The sequence below is a fragment of the Zalophus californianus genome, chromosome 4 (assembly GCF_009762305.2).
Source record: "Zalophus californianus isolate mZalCal1 chromosome 4, mZalCal1.pri.v2, whole genome shotgun sequence".
NCBI classification, from domain to species: domain Eukaryota; kingdom Metazoa; phylum Chordata; class Mammalia; order Carnivora; family Otariidae; genus Zalophus; species Zalophus californianus.
In genome coordinates this window covers 83,320,380-83,340,750 of record NC_045598.1, presented here as the reverse complement: position 1 = coordinate 83,340,750, position 20,371 = coordinate 83,320,380, and the positions used below count along the sequence as shown (strand labels likewise).

The window sequence follows — 20,371 nt, the reverse complement described above, 5'->3', positions numbered from 1 at the left end:
GATATGATCTTTATCCTTCATTTTGTTAATGTGGTATATCATACTAATTGACTTGTGGATGTTGAAAAATCCTTGCATCCCTGGAATAAATCCAACTTGATTGTGCTGAATTATCCTTGTAATGTGTTGTTAAATTGGGTTTGCTAAGATTTTGTTGAGGATTTTTGCATCTATGTTCATCAGGGATATTGACCTATAATTTTCTTTTCCTGTGGTATCCTTTTTGGTGTTGGTATCAGAGTGTAATACTGGCCTTGTAAAAGATGTTTGGAAGTATTCTTCCCTCTTGTATTTTTTTGGAGTTTAAGAATTGGTATTAATTCTTTTTAAAATGTTGGTAGAATTTACCCGTGAAGGTTTCTTGCCCTAGACTTTTGTTTTGGGGGAAGTAAGAAGATTACTGATTTAATCTCCTTACTAGTAAGATTTTCTATTTCTTCATCATTCAGTCTTGGAAGGCTGTATGTTTCTAGGAATTTATCCATTTATTCTAGGTTGTTCAATTTATTGGTGTATAATTGTTCATAGGAGTCACTTATGATCCATTGTATTTTTGTGGTATCAGTTATAACATCTCTTTTACTTCTGGTTTTATTTATTTGAGCCCTCTCCTTTTTTCTTGATGAGTCTAGCTAAAGGTTTGTCTATATTGTTTATCTTTTCAGAGTTTGTCACTTTTTTTTAAAAGATTTTATTTATTTATTTGACAGAGACACAGCGAGAGAGGGAACACAAGCAGGGGGAGTGGGAGAGGGAGAAGCAGGCTTCCCGCAGAGCAGGGAACATGATGTGGGGCTCAATCCCAGGACCCTGGGATCATGACCTGAGCTAAAGACAGACACTTAACAACTGAGCCACCCAGACATCGTGAGTTTCTGTCACTTTTGATGAAAATTCATGAAGAGTCTTTTATGGGATGCTTACAAAGTTGGTTTTCACCCTGTAAGCAATGGGGAGCCATTAAGGAGTTTAAGAAAGCAGAGTGAATTAAAGGAGAATAGCAGTGGAGAAAAACAAAAGCCAATCTGGGAGGTTATTGTAAAAATCCAGATAAATGATAAAGACGACATAGACTAGATCTCAATACAGCCATGTCATGTCATTTTGACTGACCAGGCATCCTTTGGCAAAGTCTGATTTAGTCAGATGTTGATTCTGTTCAAAGGAGTTGCCTTAGTTTGTTCAGGTTGCTGTAACAAAGTGCCGTAGACTGGGGGGCTAATCAATAATAGAAATTTATTTCTCAAAGATCTAGCAGCTGGGAAGTTCAAGATCAAGATGTCAGCAAACTTAGTGCTGGGTGAGGGCCTGTTTCCAGTGTCCTCAAATGGCAGAAGGAGTAAGGGAGCTCTCTGGGATCTTTTTTATAAGGGCACTAATCCCACTCATGAGGGCTCCACCCTCATGACCTAGTCACCCCCCCACCCCCGCTCCAAAGACCTTACTTCCAAACACCATCACATCGGGGATTAGGTTTCAACATTGAATTTGGGGAGGACACAAACATTCAGTCTGTACCAGGGGTTATCTAACTATCCCAATGATTTACAGTGGAAAAAGGTTAAACTGCTAGCCAGTCTGTCACAAAGAGAAACGTCCCCCAAACCCCACCCCCAGGAACATGCTGACCTTTCATCTGTGTCATTTGCCTGTTATCTCCTAAGAGATTTCTTTTGTCTATAACTAATGAATAAGGAGTACATTGATATCCCTTCCAGGGATCCTCCTGGGCCAAGTTGCATTCATCACAGCAGCAAAGCACTGAACACTTTTGTCCTTTTCCTCTCTCTTTCCCTCTGCTTATTCTCACTCTAAGGCAAAACGCTGGCATTCAGATTTGCATAGGTAAACATATGCAAATAATGTGTGCATATGTGTTACTGATTTTAACTGATGCTATACAGAAAATCTAAGGAAAGGGATACTTTAGCAAAAGAACAAAAAAAATCTTTTTTTTAAAAGATTTTATTTATTTATTTGAGAGAGAGAGAATGAGAGAGAGAGAGAGAGAGAGCACATGAGAGGGGGGAGAGCCAGAGGAGAAGCAGACTCCCTGCTGAGCAGGGAGCCCGATGCGGGACTCGATCCCAGGACTCCAGGATCATGACCTGAGCCAAAGGCAGTCGTTTAACCAACTGAGCCACCCAGGCGCCCAAGAACAAAAAAAATCTTAAATAAATATGAAGATAGATGGGATTTGATAGAAAAGGGTATATTTCTAATAGATCTAAAAATTCATACCTACATAGTTTTATTAAGGCAGTTAAGCCACTATAATCACTTATAGCTAATTTGGGATAATTTTGAGAGTTAACTTAGTGAATGTAACCAGGTATAAAAGATGCTTTTTGAGAAAATAATTTTGTTTCTCTCTAAACATAGGCATTATTTTTTCTTAGGCTTACATGATCTAATCAAGTGAATCAAAGGGAATTCCCTTCTGCAGGGGAACAGAAAAGGGAAGATAATGATAGGGATAATTTACAAGATTATAGTTTTGTATTTTAGGTAGGGGACTTTTCACCAACCTGTACCACCCAAGAAGCTCATAGTATAAAAAGCACACCCTGATTAACAGAAGTATCACCTAATGAAAGTGGTATGCAGTGATGACAGTTCCCAAAATCTGGAAATGTCATAATAAGTATGTCTTATTACAGATGGAAATTACCATGTTTAATTCCCATGGCTATTGCAAAGGAAAATAAGATGAATAGGAAAATTCTAAGGGAATTCACAATGACCCAGAGAAGCATATGCATTGACCTTTCATTTACTGTTTTGCAGATTATAAAATCGCAAGGGTCATAGAGAAGCCTGAGCTGAAATTAAGGCAGAGTGGGGCTGGGGGCGGATGGAGAGTCAGGCTTTTGCAGCTGGAAATCCTGAGTTTGGGAAGCCTTTCTTGGTGACATAATAAGTAGGTGGGATTAAACAAATTACTCCTCCTTACCTGAAAAACTGGTACAATAATGATTCCTTTGTCGGGTAACTGTTGGAATTAACAGATCACAAATAAACTTCTTGGCACATTGTAGGTGGTTAACACAAGTTAGTTCCCTCCTGGAGTAATATGATTCCCTTAATAGGATTTTCATCTTATCTCAGACTAGGAAACCCCAATAGATATATGCTATGGACTTAAAAGTTTATACAGATTGTCTATGTCATACATGGCACATGTGGCAGAAAATATTACGGTATAAAATGTTGCATACATCAGTGTCATAGCAATAAAAAAACAATCCTGTGGTTTCTTGCCAAGACAAATATGGTTATACATTACTGTGCTCTCTGTGATAAATTTCTTTGAGGTTTCAGAATGCTGTGCATGAATAACTATGACAATCTATTTAAGATTTAGTTGCTTTTCTATAATGCAAATCTTTGTTTTACATAACTGCTGAACTGTAATATAAATGTTATATAGGACCTTGTCAAAACAAATTTATTAGTGATCAGATATTAGAATAGTTAGTGGAACTAAATATATTCATAATTTAGGCATTTTTTCCTCAATCTAAGCTTTGAGCACTTATGAAAAGTATTTGAAGTAAATGAGTGTTTACATGCTGTACCCTGTTCTTATTTGTTAAATTTAATTTTGCTTAAAAAAAGTCAATTAAGAATGGAAGCTTAAAAATTTCAACAGGCATCAACATTTTAGGTTAGAAAAACTAGCACATTCTGTTATTACTTTGCCATATGTCATTTTTCCTATTTATGCTCCCATATATTTAGTATTTATTTTTCCACACTATTTATAAATCATAATATACTACACAAAGAATAAAAGCCAGATTTTTTTTCAGTTATCTAAATGGCCTTTTATAAAAGCATCTTTTCAGTAAATTACTTTTGAATATAAACATGCTTCCTCATCTCATTTGTGTGAATAAATATAGGGTTGATGACTGCATCTTTAAATTATGTGTTTCTTGCAGTCATCAGTTAAGGAGAGAATCAAACAATGATGGACTAAAAAATCATTCCTGATGCAACACGATTAGTTATTCATAGGAAACTGCTCCCACCCATTCATTCCCCTCTTGTCTCAGGTTTGTTCCTGAATGGTGGGCTGTCCTAGAGACGCTTACGGAGGCCTTCAAAATCAATCAGGAGCACCATGACACTATGAACATTTTTTGTAAAGAAAATGTAAAATTTTATTTTACTAAAGCTAAGAAAATTAACAACGAACCCATTCACAGTCTAATGAAACAACCATAATCTTTCATTGTTTCTATTAAAGAAGCAAGTAATTTGTGTATATTGTTTATAATGTGAAAGTCTGGCAAGCAAAACAGAAATAGATGGACAGCATCCATATCCCACCACAGTAATCTTCTTTGTTTAAAAAGATTTATTTATTCGAGAGAGAGGGGGCATGCTCATGCACGGGGACGGGGTGTGAAATCTCAAGCAGACTCCTCGCTGGGCACAGAGCCCATTGCCCCAGCCCTGTGCCAGTTCTTCATCTCAGGAGAGATCATGACCTGACCCGAAATCAAGAGTCAGACACTCAACTGACGGAGCCACCCAGGTGCCCCCGGAAACACTTTCTTAAGTAGCCTTGAGGACCCCATGAGTGTATGTGTGAATTTGTGTATAGTACAGGATCTCCTTGGATGTTCTTTTCTGTAGCCTGCTTTTGTTCAGGCAACAATGTATCAAAGATATGTTTATAGATCAATAAATATAATACTCCTATCAAGCATAAGAGTAAAAGCTAATCTTTAGGAGGGCTTAACATTTCCCAGAATGTTGTATAAATTGACTCACACAGTATGTAGCCTTTCAAGTCTGACTTTTTCACCTGGTGTAATGCATTTGAGATTCATTCATGTTATAACCTACATCAGTAGGGTTTTTTTTTTTCCTTTTTATTGCTGAGTAGTATTCTGTCATATGTGTGTACCACAATGTTTTAATCCAGTCACCAATTGAAGGACATTTGAGTTTTTTACAATTGTGAGAAAAAGCTGATATAAAAATTCAGGTACAGGTTTTTGTGTACATAATATTTTCCTAAATCTTGGATAAATACCAAGGAATAGGGATAGTGGTTTTATGGTAAAGGTATATCTACCCTTACAGAAATTTTCCAAAGTATCTGTGTCATGGCTCATGGTACTTATGGTTTTGAATGGTTTTGAAATGAATCTTGATGTAGCTCATCTAGATTTTTACCTTCTGGTGAAAATAGGCAAGTTTTATTTATTTATTTATTTATTTATTTATTTAAAATTTTTATCTTTTTTTCAAATTTTTATTTAAATTCTAGTTAACATATAGTGTAATGTTGGTTTCAGGAGAATTTAGTGATTCATCATTTACATGTAACACCCAGTGCTCAACACAACATGTGCCCTCAAAAAGGGGAAGTTTTATAAATGAGTTTTAATCAGCTCCTGGTTCTACAAGAATTTGTCGTGCACTTGATCCCTTACCCACATCCTCTGATTCTTCTGTCAAGTAGCATTGGGGTGCTTAGTTAGCAAATCTAAAGCATTTTAAAAAGTTAAAGAGAAATGAAATAAATAGGTTTTATTTAGGTAAATCCAATTAGGTAGATTAAAATACCAGTATAAAACAAGTCCTGGGTACAATTTATGGAAGAGTTCCCTTTCTTACCATTTGTTATATATAGTTAAATATAATTTGTAATTAGATTTGTAATATATGAGATATGTAACCAATACCAAATAAAAAGCACTATGGTACGTTTCCAGGGTTCATGAGCTTACAGTCTAGTGGGGAGATCGATAATCTTATAGGCCAATATAGAACGGGGTGGTGATGTCTATGCTGGAGGAGGACATAAAGGGAGACCTACTCAAACTTAGCAATGCTTGTGGCAGCCTCTAAGGAGACATCCAAAGGACTGTTAGCCAAGTGAGGAGAAGACAGAAGAATGTTTTAGATGGAGGAAGCAGCTTGCACGAAGATTTTGTTTGGCAGGTGAGATAAGAACACGGAGGCAGGAGACATGGGGGTGCCATTAAAGAGTGTTAAGGTGGGGTCCAGAAGGAAGGTAAAAGAAATAGAATCAAGAAGGGGCAAGATGGGCTGGAGCAGATGAACAGATTAGTGGTTGGGAAATTTCAAAAATGGCCAATGAAACTTTGTAGTACGAAGGAGGTAGGACAGGAGGTAAATCGGGGCTTTACGTTTCTGATGTGGTTGACGGTTGGGAATATGGTCGTGAATGTGTGCTACAAGTGCAGCGGACAGGTCCTTAGAGTTCGTGAGGTTAAGGAACTACAGTTAGCGAACATGGATACCTACATCCACCAAGTACGTAAGCCCATTAATACTAACAGCTCACATGAAGCTTCATGTCATTGTGCTGGGAAACTGAGTTACAGTAAAACCAAGTCTTTGCTACAGATCTCAACACCATTATGCACAGTGATGCTCTAAGCAAGGAATATAATGTGCAGTTATTCCCAGAAATTTTTGAACACAACAATTTTATTTTGGAGTCATTGAGGATTACTGCTTTTTAAGGCAGTGCTCTTTTTACCAGAGGAATGGTAGCATTTTTAAAAAGAATTTATTTTATATACCTGACAGTGTTTACATTGCTAACTAATCACTTTACTACACCGTTAGACAGTGGTTCTCCGATTGGTGTAAAAGGGAATCCTTCGCTTATAGAATTAGCACAAAGGTCACATTTCTGGGATACATGCCCAGAGATTCTGATGCAGTAGGCCTGGGCAGCCTTGGGCCTGGGGATCTGTGGTATCAGCCACCTCAGGTGATGTGGATATGGAGCCAGCAATTGGCCTAGATCCAGTAGGGCTTGCAGACCTTCTGAAACAGTAGTTTTCAATATTGACTACACATTAGAGTCATCTGGAGAGCCTTTAAAACTGCCATTGACCAGGCCATGCCTCAGACCAATTAAATCCAAGTCTCTGGTGTGTCAGTATTTTTTTTTAAAGCCCCCAGGTGATTACGGCATGCGGCCAAGTTTGAGAACTTGTGGTCCTAAACATTCATTGTGGAAAGCCTTAAATCCTTGGCTCCTTGGGACTCAGAAATACTTCATAAGATCTATAGCTAATTTAAAAGCCTGGCCTGCTTCTGGTTTAATTAGCTTATCTGTGAAAGCCACCTAGAGAGTTCTTTCTCTGGAGACCAACGATTCTCTCAGAACGTAACTTGGAACCCCTGTCTCCAAATAGTACAAAAAAGAAATTCCTGAATAGAAACAAAACTCTGAGCTAATGTAAAACTCTGAACTGAACAGAGAACCACGTTAAAGGAAGAAATGGTTCAAAACAATCCTTCCCAAGAGAACCTTGGTTTTATCACATTTCGGCTTTTATGTCTTCATCTCCCCAGCTTCTTAAAACATGAAATTGTTGAACATGCATTTTTCAATCTGTTTCACAGCCTAAATTTGAAGTTCTCTAGGAATTTCTTCTCAGGCGGACCTAACATTGTTTTTCTTTCATTGAAAGTACCAGCTTCACCATTTATCAGGACGAAAACTGAATGTGGCAACATAGGGTCCTAGAGCACACACTCCAAGCATGACTCTTTTTAATCCTTCTCTCTTTTGTCTACTTTGTCTTTCTCAAGGGACACAGTGAACAGACAAAGGAAGCAAATAGCAAAATATATAGGGCCAATATTTAGGAGTATGGCCTTCATCTAGCCTCCCCTGATAAAATGTAGGCTGCATCTCTACAGCATCAGAATTGTTGATCATTATAGGACCCTGATTCCTTCTCCTACACCATGGTGCTAGATTTTTTCAGGCTTCAAAATACTTTATATTTTAGGGGAAAATACTGTTAACACAAGCAGGGTCTTGGGCAGCACTTTGTAATCAAAGATGGATATTTCTACAGCAAGACATAGAGTATAAATAACCTCATAGCAATTCAGGGTCAGTTTCACCACCAAATGAGTGCACCAATCGTACAAGAAACATTTGGTTTTAAAGTTTGTGTGGATATTAGAATATTAATACATGTATTGATTTCTTTCTCTTTGTACTTTTTCCTTCTTTTTTTTCTTTTACTTTTTATCTTGTTGCCCTACCTTTATAGACAATTATAAATGTTTGACTAGAGACAAGGAACTTGGTGCATATAATCTCACTTAATCTTAACAAGAATCCATTCAAAGATATATTATTATTTCCATTTCACAGGTGAGAAAGCCGGGTCTCTGAAAGATTAGATTGCTTGTGAACATTTCAATTGTTATGAAACCCACCTTCTACATTCCATATGAACATTAAATTCATACTACCTGGCAGCAGTGTCTACTCTACCACACAGCTTCCTTACCAATAGAGCCAAAGACAGAAATCATTGAATTAAAGACATTATATGCACAGATCTCCTTTTATGTTTAGGTTAAAAACCTAAGCTGATTGCTGGCAACCTCCTATTAAAACCCAAAAGCTGTTTATAGTCATCTTGAAAGAAAGAAATTGGAGCAGTATTTAACCTCAGCATTTGGTCTGATAATATAGGAACATAGAACTTGAAGTAAACTAGTTCTTTGTCCAAGTAAATAAGTCCATATTAAATAAGCATTTAAATAATGAATAAAACACATTTTGTAGGTGTCCCGAATTCAACCTAGTGAGAACAGTCAAGAAGAAAATTCACAGGGAAGGTCCTTTAAAGACTGTCTTGCAAGGCTCTTCAGCTGGATACTGGGAATAAGCCACTGCGAACATCTTCAATTAAGGCAATAAACGTATGTGCGCTAGAGCGCACTGGTGTTGGAGTTGGGTTGCGACGCTAAGGCAGATACAGAAAATGTCCTTCTGTGCAGGTTTCTATCCCATCCAAAACTCTAAGTACTTGATTGTTGTTGTTATTATTTTACCTTTCAAATGTTTTTATTTTTTTATTGATTTTTCACTTAATGGGAATTTGGCATTCCTCAACCAAATAACCCTTAATAATAATGGCTTTTTCGTTTGCCTAGCTGAAGTGCTCTTTTTGCATTTCCCACATATTTTTTAAAAGGGAAATGGTAAGTGGCCTGTCTTGTCAGGTGACAGGTCATCACCTCATTGTCATAAGCTGAGGTAGTTTTAAGTAACATTTTTTAAAATAACAGTATAATTTCTACAAGGGGAAGAATAGAATAAATAGTAAAATAGACTTTTATGTAGAACTTGAGCTTTAAAAACTGACATACTATATAGACTTTAGAATTTACCAAATTTAAGAATCCAAAACTACTTTTCAGAAACAAGTGCTCGTTTTTCCATGGGACCTCTGCACTCAAGGACTGGATTCAGTATTTTGCACACTGATTTGCTGTGGACTTGAATGAACACTTTCTAACAGACGTAACACATTTTAATCTTCAACTCTTTGGGCTCAAACTCTGCCATCTCTACTATAAGCCTCCCTATGTGTAGTTGCAAAAAGCAGTAATTGCACTGATCAATTATCTGACCCCTTTCTTTGTGTGACTCTGAATTAAACTTTTATGCATGAGTTTTTAGTTTGCCTACTACCTGTTTGCAGTATTATCTACTAATAGGATTTGTATTGGCAGATTAAGAATTCAGCCAGATTAAAAGGAGAAACCCCTTGTTACCTGGTTTGCCTCATAAGAAGTCCATTTCTCAAGACAGGTGACCTGAAAATAATAAACGCAACTCTGGCTTTTTATATTACTGAAAAAAATGCTGACGGGAAGTGAGGACTGCCATAACTTCCTGCATAGGAATGATGCCATTTGTATATTTCAAATTATGCATTTACATACTTTGCTAATCTAATTTTTATAACATAGAACCAGAGTGTCTTAGGGATGGTAAGGACCTTAATTACCCTTGTTCTTTCTCTAGAGTCCTTCAGGGAAAATCACCCTTATGCTAAAAGAGAATTAATCTTAGTTTTTAAATCTTCCTGAAATAAGTAATCCATCTCCTTCATTCTATGGTGTGGGTTCATTTGCTCTTAGACAGTGAAATTAATGAACAGATGGGCCCCATGCTCTCTGTATACTCCTTTCATGTACTTAAAACCTATTATTGAATTTCCCCTTAACTTTCTCTTCCCTATGTACAGTCACTTTAATGTTTTATTTTCATCTGTTTAATCTCTCTGCTAATGTCAACCTTAAATGATAAGCCCCGAGCAGAATCCTAATACCAGTTAAACAAACAAAAAAACAAACAAACAAAAAATCATCTCAGAAGTTAAAACTTAAGTGTGATGTGAAACGAAAAGTTTGCTAATTGGAAAAATGCGGAGACTTGGGATCTAAAAATGGAGTCAGTCTGGAAACTGTAGTTTAACTTGGTAATGACTTAGTGTAATGAAAGGGGTGATATTATTTGGACTCGACCGGTAATGAAAGGAAAATCTAGTGGCCATCGAAACATGACTTTAAACACCCAGACTGGCCCCAGTGTTTCCTAGTTCTCCATAGCACCCTTTGAGTTCCACACCGGATGCCTTATTTCTAAATTGTCCTTATGCCCCTATTTGGGAAAGTCCCAGTTTCAGTCTGTTGTCCCCAGTGTATCATTAGCAACCCTTTTTCCAGGGTTTAGATGATAACTTACAGGTCGTCCTCCAGTCATTGCACTTTCTTAGTCACTCTCTTCAGCTTGCACTTGTCCCTTGGCTTTTCTTCTGCTTCTGTCCTGCTTTGCATCGATTATTAGTGATTTGCTTCTGATACTTTCCCTGTCTAGTAAGGTCTTCTAATATTTCAGTTCTACCTTCCAACATAATGGTTGTCTCTTTCACTTAGGCTCATCTTCAGCAAATTTAATGAGCCGTGTGGACACTTGATTATCTAGGTCAAGGGAACACTGACACTTAGGTCAGTGGCCTTCAGAACACCACCTATTTTCTCTCTTTTGTTTCCTTTCCTGTATGTCTGTTGTCACTTTCTCGCTCCTTCCCTACCCCTGCTGTCACTGACTGGTTAATCGTCAATTGATTGATATTTTAACATCTTTCCAGCAATCACTATATGCTAGGTCCTGTCCAGAAGTATGACATTCCTGCCAGGTTTGTACTGAAACACTGTGTATCAGATTGTATTTTCTCAGTCCACAGGTTTCAAGTCCCCATGGGGCCACTGGAAATAAAATTATGATGTATTGTTTCCACAGTTCTGATGGCTTTTATTCCATCAAAGTGCATTATAAAATTCTGACAGTCTTTTTTGTCCTAAAATCATGCTTGTGCATTTGTAAGAGAAAATCAGGAAAACTCGGGGATGAGTTGCCGAGCTCCCTAACATTTTCATCATGCGTTTTTAAAGTGAGAAATTACAGTTTCTAAGGTGTTCTTAGTAGTTAGTGGAAAAGGTGGCGTGTTCTGCTCACTACTGATTCCTTCTGATACTGTTTTTCTCTAGGTTTAAGTGGGTCAGACCTGGAGAATAATGCCATAAGCACTAGTCAATGATATTCTCCTACTTCTGGTTTAATATGCCTAAATTCAGTGAAAATGAGTTTTAATTTCTTCACACATATTTTGTAAATGTTTTAACTAGTTAAGACACTTTAACTTGAAAAGAGCTACGTATACATGGAAGAAAGCTCATGGCATGCGCTCATTACATGAAATTCTGTTCATGATGTCTTCGACTTATGAAGAGTCAATACAGAAACTACTATGAAAAACACTTAGGGCAGGTAATATGATGGTAAAATCCTTTTGTAATGCTGCAGTTATTGGTTGGGGCTGTCAAGTATGTTACATCTTGACATGACCCTATACGTAGCATGATTAATTATTATACTTATAATAATTATATTATATTTTAATTATTAATTATTATTATTAATTATTATATCAATTTCCACAGCAATATTTCAGCAGCCATGATTTGGTCTGCTGCATGTCTAAATCCACTTAAATATTAGCCCTTCCAGAGGGTTTTTTTGTACATAGCTCTGTTGCTTTAAAGGAGGTGGAGGAGGAGGAGAAAGTCCTATAAGGAATCCTCTGATTGAAGTAAACAACAGAGATTGCAGTCTGTAGTCTGGATTCATGAATTCAAACCTGAAGTGTTTGTGGAGTGACGTCACCATGATGACATCCTGACTTTGCTCCCCTCCACAAGAACAACTAAGAACTGTTTAAGAACAAGACGCCACTGAGAGAATCCCAGAACGCAGGAGTGAGGCTGAAGCACCCCCACTCCCCCCGCGCCATTAGAGACTGAGACAGACTGCATTACCAGTGTAAGAGAAGCAGCTACATGTTGGCCCGTTGCCCCTTTTGAACAGCTGTACAGCACCACCTGAAGAGGTCCCCCCTGAGCCTTCAGTTCCCCCAGTGAGCAAAGACACCCCAAAAGGGGGACAACTCCCCCTAGCATTGTTTGTAGGAGTCTCTAGTCTGATCTCACACCATGGAAATTGCAGGGAAATCTGCAGGTTCGACAACTGGGAATCTGTGTGTGATGGAGAAGCAGGGAGGGGCTCACAACAACGAGCACACGGATCTTGGCAGACCAAATTCATACCTGCGATGCACTAGTAGTCATCCCAACCAGCAGTTTTATGAATCTACAGGACCAAACTGAGGGTGCCCTCTGCCTAGGGAACTTAACAGGGTGAGGATCTGCCTAATCCAGATCCTCAAATAAACAGTTTTGCCAGCCCTGGAGCCTGGTTTCCCCACACCCAGGTGAGGAGCTAAGTCACAGCCTTACCTAGAGAGTGTCTTCCAGCCCCCTTCAGTCTAGAAGGGCTGGCAACAACTCCTGTAAGCAGCGTGGCCCAGCGGTGCTTGAGAGGTGGGCAGGCAGATAGAAAGCCAATACTGGGCATGGAGAGTAACTATGCTCTACACAGGCAGGGGGGTTAATTTATAGTGAAGACTGAGGGTAGCTCTGTCCCTCCCAACCAGAGAGCATGTTTGGGAAATTGAGAGTAGCCTGCAGTGCCCCTCCCCATCCTGCCCAGGCAAGGAAGCAGCAACATAACTTCACCTGCTGTGGAGAGTGTCTTTTGACCCCATCTAACCAGAAGGACTAGAGACAGCTGGAAGCTATGCAGTGCAGTAGCCTTAGAGAGATAAAAGGCAGGAGGGCAGAGCTAATAGTCTGCAGAACAAAGCCATTGGCATGTTAGGTCAGGGAACTTGGGGTACAGGTCAGCTTAAGTTAAGACAACAAATAGAGCTTTACCAACTTTAGAGCTACTTCTGCTGTGTCCAGGCAGGGAACCTAATTCATACCCCACTCATCACTGAATACAGGCTTCAGCCTGTCCAACCAGGGAATAATAGCAGCCTCCACTTGCCCAAGGACTTTATTAGCAGACACAACCAGAAACCCAAACTGAGCTGATTGGTGAAGAACTGTTGCTGCCAAAGCAAACTTGTAAAGTCTAAAAGATGAGCCCAATTATTCAAATGCACAGATACCAACATAAGGAATCAAGGATCACAAAAAATCAGATAAATATGGCTCCACCAAAGGAAACTAATAAAGTTCCAATAAATATCTCTAAACAAATAGAGATCTAGGAGCTGTCAAAGAATTCAGAATAATCCTCTTAAGGATATTTAGTGAACCACACATTATAATTAAATATAGTCGTAGTTAGATTCTGCAATATGGTAATAGTGGTATATAATTCACTTAAAACTCTAGTTTAAAAGTTAAAAAAACATAGTAAAAATAACCATAACTACAATAATCTGTTATTACACAACATAAAACATATAACTTGTAATAGTGGTAACCTAAAATGTGAAGAAGAAAAATAAAAATGTAAAGCTTATAAATTCTATTCAAGTTAAGTTGTTACCAGTTTAAAATAAGTTATAAGTTTAAGCTGTTTTTTGTGTGCCTCAAGGTAACCACAAGGGAAAATTCTGTAGAAATTACACAAAGGAACACAATAAAGAAGTTAAAGCATATGGTATCAAAAGGCATCAAAACACAAAAATGACAGCAAGAAAAAAACAAGGAACAATGGATCTATTAAAACAACAACAACAACAACAAAATGGCAATAGTAAGTTTTTACCTATCAACAATTACTTTAAAAGTAAATGGATTAAGTTCTACAATTAAAAGACATAGAATGGCTGAGTGGATTTTTTAAAAAAATAGATCCAAATAGATGCTGCCTATAAGAGATTCACTTTAGCCTTAAAGACATTCATAGACTGAGAGTGAAAGGATGGGAAAAGACACTTCAAGCAAATGGTAAAAAGAGCAGAGGTAGCTCTGCTTATATCAGACAAAATAGACTTTATGCTAAAAATGGTAAAAAGAGACAAAAAAGGTCATTATATAACAATAAAGGGGTCAATACATCAATAAGATATAACAATTATAAGTATTTATATTTGAAGCACCTAAATATATAAAGCAAAAACTAACAGAGCTAAAAGTAGAAATAAACAGCAATACAATAATATTTGGGGACTTTAATACTCCACTCTCAACAACGGATAGGTCTTCCAGATAGAATCAATAAGGAAATAGCAGATTGTAATACTGTAGACCAAAAGGATCTCATAGATACATATAGAGCATTTTATCTTACAACAGCAAAATGCACATTCTTGTCAAGCACACATGGAACATTTTCTAGGGCAGACTATATGCTTGACCACAAAACAAGTCTTAGCAAATTCAAGAAGATTGAAATCATACGAAGTGTCTTCTTTGACCACAATGGCATGTAACCAGAAATCAATAACAAGAAGAAAACTGGAATTCATGAACACATGGAAATTAAATAACACTTCCCAGAACAACCAATGGATCAAAGAAGAAGCTAAAGAAATAAAAAATTTCTTGAGACAAAAGAAAATGGAAATGCAACATACCAGAACTTGTGGGATGCAGCAAAAGCAGTTCTTAGAGGGAAGTTCACAGCAATAAATGCCTACATTAAGAGACAAGAAAAATCCCAAATAAACAACCTAACTCCCACTTTAAAGAAGGAGAAAAAGAAGAATGAACTGAGCCCAAAGTTACAGAAGATTGGAAATAATAAAGATTAGAGCAGAAATAAATGAAATAAAGAACGGGGAAAAAAATAGAAAATACTAGCCAGATTAAGAGTTGGTTCTTTGAAAAGATAAACAAAATTGACAACCCTTAGCTAAACTAACTGAGGAAAAAAGAGAAAGGACTCAAATGAACAAAATTATAAATGAAGACATTACAATAGATACCACAGAAACTTAAAGAATCATAAGAGCTACTGTGAATAACTATATGCCAACTTACTAAGACTGAATCAGGGAAAAATAGAGAATCTGAACAGACCAATTATTTGTGAGGAGATTGAATCAGTAATCAAAAATCTCCCAATGGTGAAAAGCCCAGGACCAGATGGTTTCACGGGTGAATTTTACCACACATTTAAAGAATTAACACCAATCCTCAAATTCTTCCAGAACATCAAAGAGAAGGAAACAGTTTCAAACTTGTTTTATAAGGTGAACATTACCCTGATACTAAAATTAAAAAAAAAAAAAATTTGCTAGAAAAGAAAAAGGCCAATATCCCTGATGTCCATATGTGCTAAAATTCTCAATAAAACACAGACTTACCTCATTTTATTGTGCTTCTCTTTACTGCAGTTCACAGATACTGTGATTTTTATAAATTAAAGGTTTGTGGCAACCCTGAATCAAGCAAGTCTATCAGAGTTGTTTTTCCAACAGCATTTGCTAACTTCATGTCTCTGTCTCACATTTTGAAAATTCTCACAGTATTCCAAACTTTTTCATTATGATTATATTTGTTATGGTGATCTGTAGTCATGATTATGACTCACTGAAAGCTCAGATGATGGCATTTTTGACAATAAAGTATTTCTTAATTAAGGTATGTGCATTGTTTTTTTTAGACATAATGCTATTGCACACTTAATAGACTACAGTATAGTATAAATATAACTTTTATATGTACTGGGAAACCGAAAGCATCATTTAACTTGCTTTATGGTGGTATTTGTTTTGTTGTGGTTGTCTGGAACCAAACCTTCAGTACCTCTAAGGTATGCTTGTCCTAGCAAACCAAATTCAGCAGTGCATTAAAAGGATCATTCACCATGAACAAGTGGGATTTATCCCTGGGATGCAAGGATGGTTCAACATATGCAAATCAATCAGTGTGATACATCACATTAATAGAATGAAAGAAAAGAATCATATGATCATTTTAATAGACACAGAAAAACGTTTGACAAAATTCAACATCCGTTCATGATAAAACTCTTAACACATTAGGCATAGAAGGAACATATCTCAACATAATAAAGGCCATATATGCCAAGCCCACAGCTAACATCATACTCAATGGTGAAAGGTTGAACACTTTCTCTAAGATCAGGAACACGACATGGATGCCCACTCTCACCACTCCCATTCAGCATAGTCCTTGGAAGTCCTAGCTAAAGCAATTAGGCAAGAAAAAGAAATAAAAGGTATCAGAATTAGAAAGGAAGAAGTAGTAAAACTGACTCTATTTGCAGATGACATGATTTTATATAGAGAAAACCCTAAAGATGCAACCAAAAACTGTTAGATCAAAATAATGAGTTTAGATTCAATAGAACCCCTATCAAGATTCCAAAGGCATTTTTTACAGACCTAAAAAAAATAAATAAAAACAGTCATAAAATTTATATGGAATCACAAAGACCCCAAATAGTCAAAGAAATCCTGAGAAAGAAGAAGAAAACATGAGGCATCATACATCCTGATGCTATACTATAAAGCAATAGTTATCAAAATTGTATGGTCCTGGCATAAAAACAGACAAATAGACTGAAAGAACAGAATCAAGAGCTGAGAAATAAACCCAAGCATATTCAGTCAACTAATATTTGACAAGGGAGCCAGGAATACTCAATGGAGAAAAGACAGTTTTTTGTTTTTTGTTTTTTTTAATAAATGATGTTGCTGTAATTAGATATTTGCATGTAAAAGAATGAAACTGGGCCTATATTTATGCCACTTACAAAAATTAACTCAAAATGGATTAAATACTTAAATGTAAGGCCTGAAGCCATGAAAATCCTAGAAGAAAACATAGGAATAAAGCTCCTTGAGGGGTCTTGGTAAAGATTTTTTTAATATGACACCTAAAGTATAAGCAACAAAATCAAAAATAAGTAAGTGGGACTACATCAAACTAAAAAGCTTCTGCACAGCAAAAGGAACCATCAACAAGGTGAAAAACAACCTATGGAATTGGAAAAAAATATTTTCAAACCATATATCTGATAAGAGGTTAATATCCAATATATATAAAGAACTCATACAAGTTAATAGCAAAACACAAATAACCTAATTTAAAAATGGGCAAAGGACATAAATAGACATTTCTCCGAAGAAGATATATGAAAGGCCAATAGGTATGTGAAAAGATGCTCAACATCGCTAGTCATTAGGGAGATGCAAATTAAAACCACAATGAGATATCACCTCATGCCTGTTGGAATGGCCAACATCAAAAAGACAAGACATAACAGATGCTGGCGTGCATGTGGAGAAAAGAGACCCTTTGTGCACTATGGGTAGGATTGTAAATTGTTGCAGCCTTTATGGAAAACAGTATGGAGAATCCTCAAAAAAGTAAAAATAGAACTATCACGTGATCCACCAATTCACTTTTGAGAATATATCCAAAGGAAACAAAAACACTAACTCAAAAAGGTCTCTGTACCTCATGTTGATAGCAACATTATTTACAATAGCCAAGACATGGACACAACCTAAGTGTCCACTGATGGACGGATGTATAAAGAAGCTGTGGAATATATTCCACACACTGGAATATTATTCAGCATAAAAATGAAGAAATCCTACCATTTGTGACAACATGGAAGGACCTTGAAGGCATTATGCTAAATGAAATAAGTCAGATAGAGAAAGAAATATCATATGATCTCAATTATATGTAGACTCTTTTTTTTTTAAAGATTTTATTTATTTATTTGACAGAGACAGACAGCGAGAGAGGGAACACAAGCAGGGGGAGTGGGAGAGGGAGAAGCAGGTTTCCCACGGAGCAGGGAACCCGATGCGGGACTCGATCCCAGGACCCTGGGATCACAACCTGAGCCGAAGGCAGACGCTTAACAACTGAGCCACCCAGGCGCCCTCAATTATATGTAGATTCTAAAAACAAAAACAAAAACCCTAAACTCATGCACAGAGAAAAAAAAAAAGATCAGATTTGGGTTATCCGATGTGAAGAGTGTGGGGAGTGGGGATTGGAAGAAGGTGGTCAAAGAAAACTTCCAGCTCTGAAGTAACTAAGTAGCTATAGGGAAGTTCTTTACAGAGTAAACCTGAAGAATTCTCAGCACAAGGGAAATTTTTTTCCCCTTTTTTTCTTTCTTTTAGTTGTATCTATACCAGAAGATAGATGTTAACTAAACCTATTGTGGTCATCATCTCATAACATCTCATAACATGTAACATGTAAATCAAACCACCATGCTGTATGCCTTAAACTTATACAGTGATGTATGTCAATTATTTCTCAATAAAACCAGAAATAAATGAAGTGTTTTAGGAGATCTTTGTTAACCAGCAAATGCTTTTCAGTCTGAGCATTTCACCAAGTTGTTTTATGCCATCTGTCTCACAGGGAACAATTAATCTGAACCTCTATCACGCAGCATTAAAATTCCATTAACAACAGTGAGCAGAATATTAACGTGTGTGGGATTGCCATTTTCATCTCTCCAAATTTCAGTGTTAATTGTGAATATTACACCTTAATCTATTTGGTGAATTAAGAATATTGAATAAAATATATAATTAGCAGTTAAATGTATATAATAATACATAGAACTTAAGTGTATTTTCTGCAACTTAATCACAGATGGGCTACAGATTTCTATTAAGCTAATGATCATTTGTAAAAGTACTAAATACCTCCCAAAGCCAATTTTCCCAGGACTCTGATATTTTAATTCCTTTCTCTTTTTCAGAACCATATCACCGCCTTTGCAGAAGTCACATGATACTGAAACAGATGGTTTGTCACTGCATTGGACATCGTCCCTTTTCACCACCCGCTCATAACCCCCAAAGTTTGTTTGATTACAACAGAAGTTTATAAAGTTGTCTAATAATTTTTATAATTTTAAAATCAGTGTCAACTTATCTGTTTCCCCCACTAGACTGTGAGCTCCTCAAGGGCAGGACTGTGTCTTTCTTCTCTGTATCCCCAGCACCTACAACAAAACCTCGCACAAAGTAGGTGTTAAATAAAATGTGACGACCCAATGAAAAGATTAATTCGTAAATAAAACATTCACGTTAGTTTCTCACAGAATCACCGATACTATGTGAAAAGGAAACTTTACACAAGTCATCTTGTATAAGAAATCCCTCCATCTGGGGCTAGGTAAGCTTTTTAATTTTTCATAGATCTATTCAGCAGTATATCACATTTCATTTGAAGCGGACTTTGAAAGTCATGGGGGTTTTATGTTATTATTCAGCATGACATTATTTCCATTCTAACAGATTTCAGTGTGTGAAATTACTTTACTTTTAGAAAGTATGTTCTATACTAAAATAATGTTTGCACATAATATTATACTATATTTCACTTAAAATACCATTCATACTATACATTCTAAGACTGGTGCTTCTGCTTTTGAAGGGGGAAAATGCCAATTTTTACTGTAATAAGTAATGTATCATAATTAAAAATTATTTATTTGGACTTTTGTTCCTGACAATTGTGGTTTAATTGTTGACTTGTAGCTTTCAAATGCAGGTTGTGCTTAGGATATTTTTAGACAAAATCTAGCGATGGTGCCTATGTATTGAGCAATTTTCCACTGATAAAAGTCTCTCAAGAGGGGGGAAGGCTCCATTCTTAGGCTTTTTACTAGTCAAGATTCCACATAAACAGGAAAGAACCACACTCTGACACATAAGTTAAAAATCTACAAATGCCAGAAATGTGGTTAATGCATCTTACTTTGCATTTGTATAGTTTTATAGTTTACAAGGTACATTTTCATTTATAATTTTACTTAATCCTTACAGTAGCCCTGTGCAATCATTGAAAGTGGCTTTAGTTTATAAATGAGAAAAATAAAGCCAAGGCAAGGTAAATAATATGCCCAATTCCATACAACTAGTAGGAGGCAGTTAAAATTTAAATTCAGGTTTTTTGACCCTGAACCAGTATTCTTTTCTAATACACCACAGCTATCGTATCATTTTGGACACACTGAAACCTTTGAGAGGTCAGGAGAGTCCTGGACAACTACCTATGGTTTTTAAAAAAATGAAGAAATATCAAAATAGAATTATAAGAGCTATGTTGTATTTGAAATATTTATGTTTTAAGAAGGAACACTTTTCAAATATGCAACGATATAGTAACCTATTTTTAATTTTCTTTA

The 20,371-nt window shown here is 36.6% G+C and overlaps 1 protein-coding gene across 4 annotated transcripts in view; it reads left to right on the top strand.

The window, feature by feature from the left end:
- Positions 1-19,680, top strand: part of PLPPR5 (phospholipid phosphatase related 5) — a 119,605-nt gene extending 99,925 nt beyond the window's left edge. For all 4 annotated transcript variants that reach the window (XM_027577540.2, XM_027577549.2, XM_027577531.2 and 1 more), the window contains one exon: positions 18,938-19,680. In XM_027577540.2, coding sequence (XP_027433341.1) covers positions 18,938-18,970 — 33 coding nt within the window. In that variant the 3' untranslated portion in view covers positions 18,971-19,680. The remainder of the gene's footprint in view (positions 1-18,937) is intronic.
- The last annotated feature ends 691 nt before the right edge of the window (positions 19,681-20,371 follow it).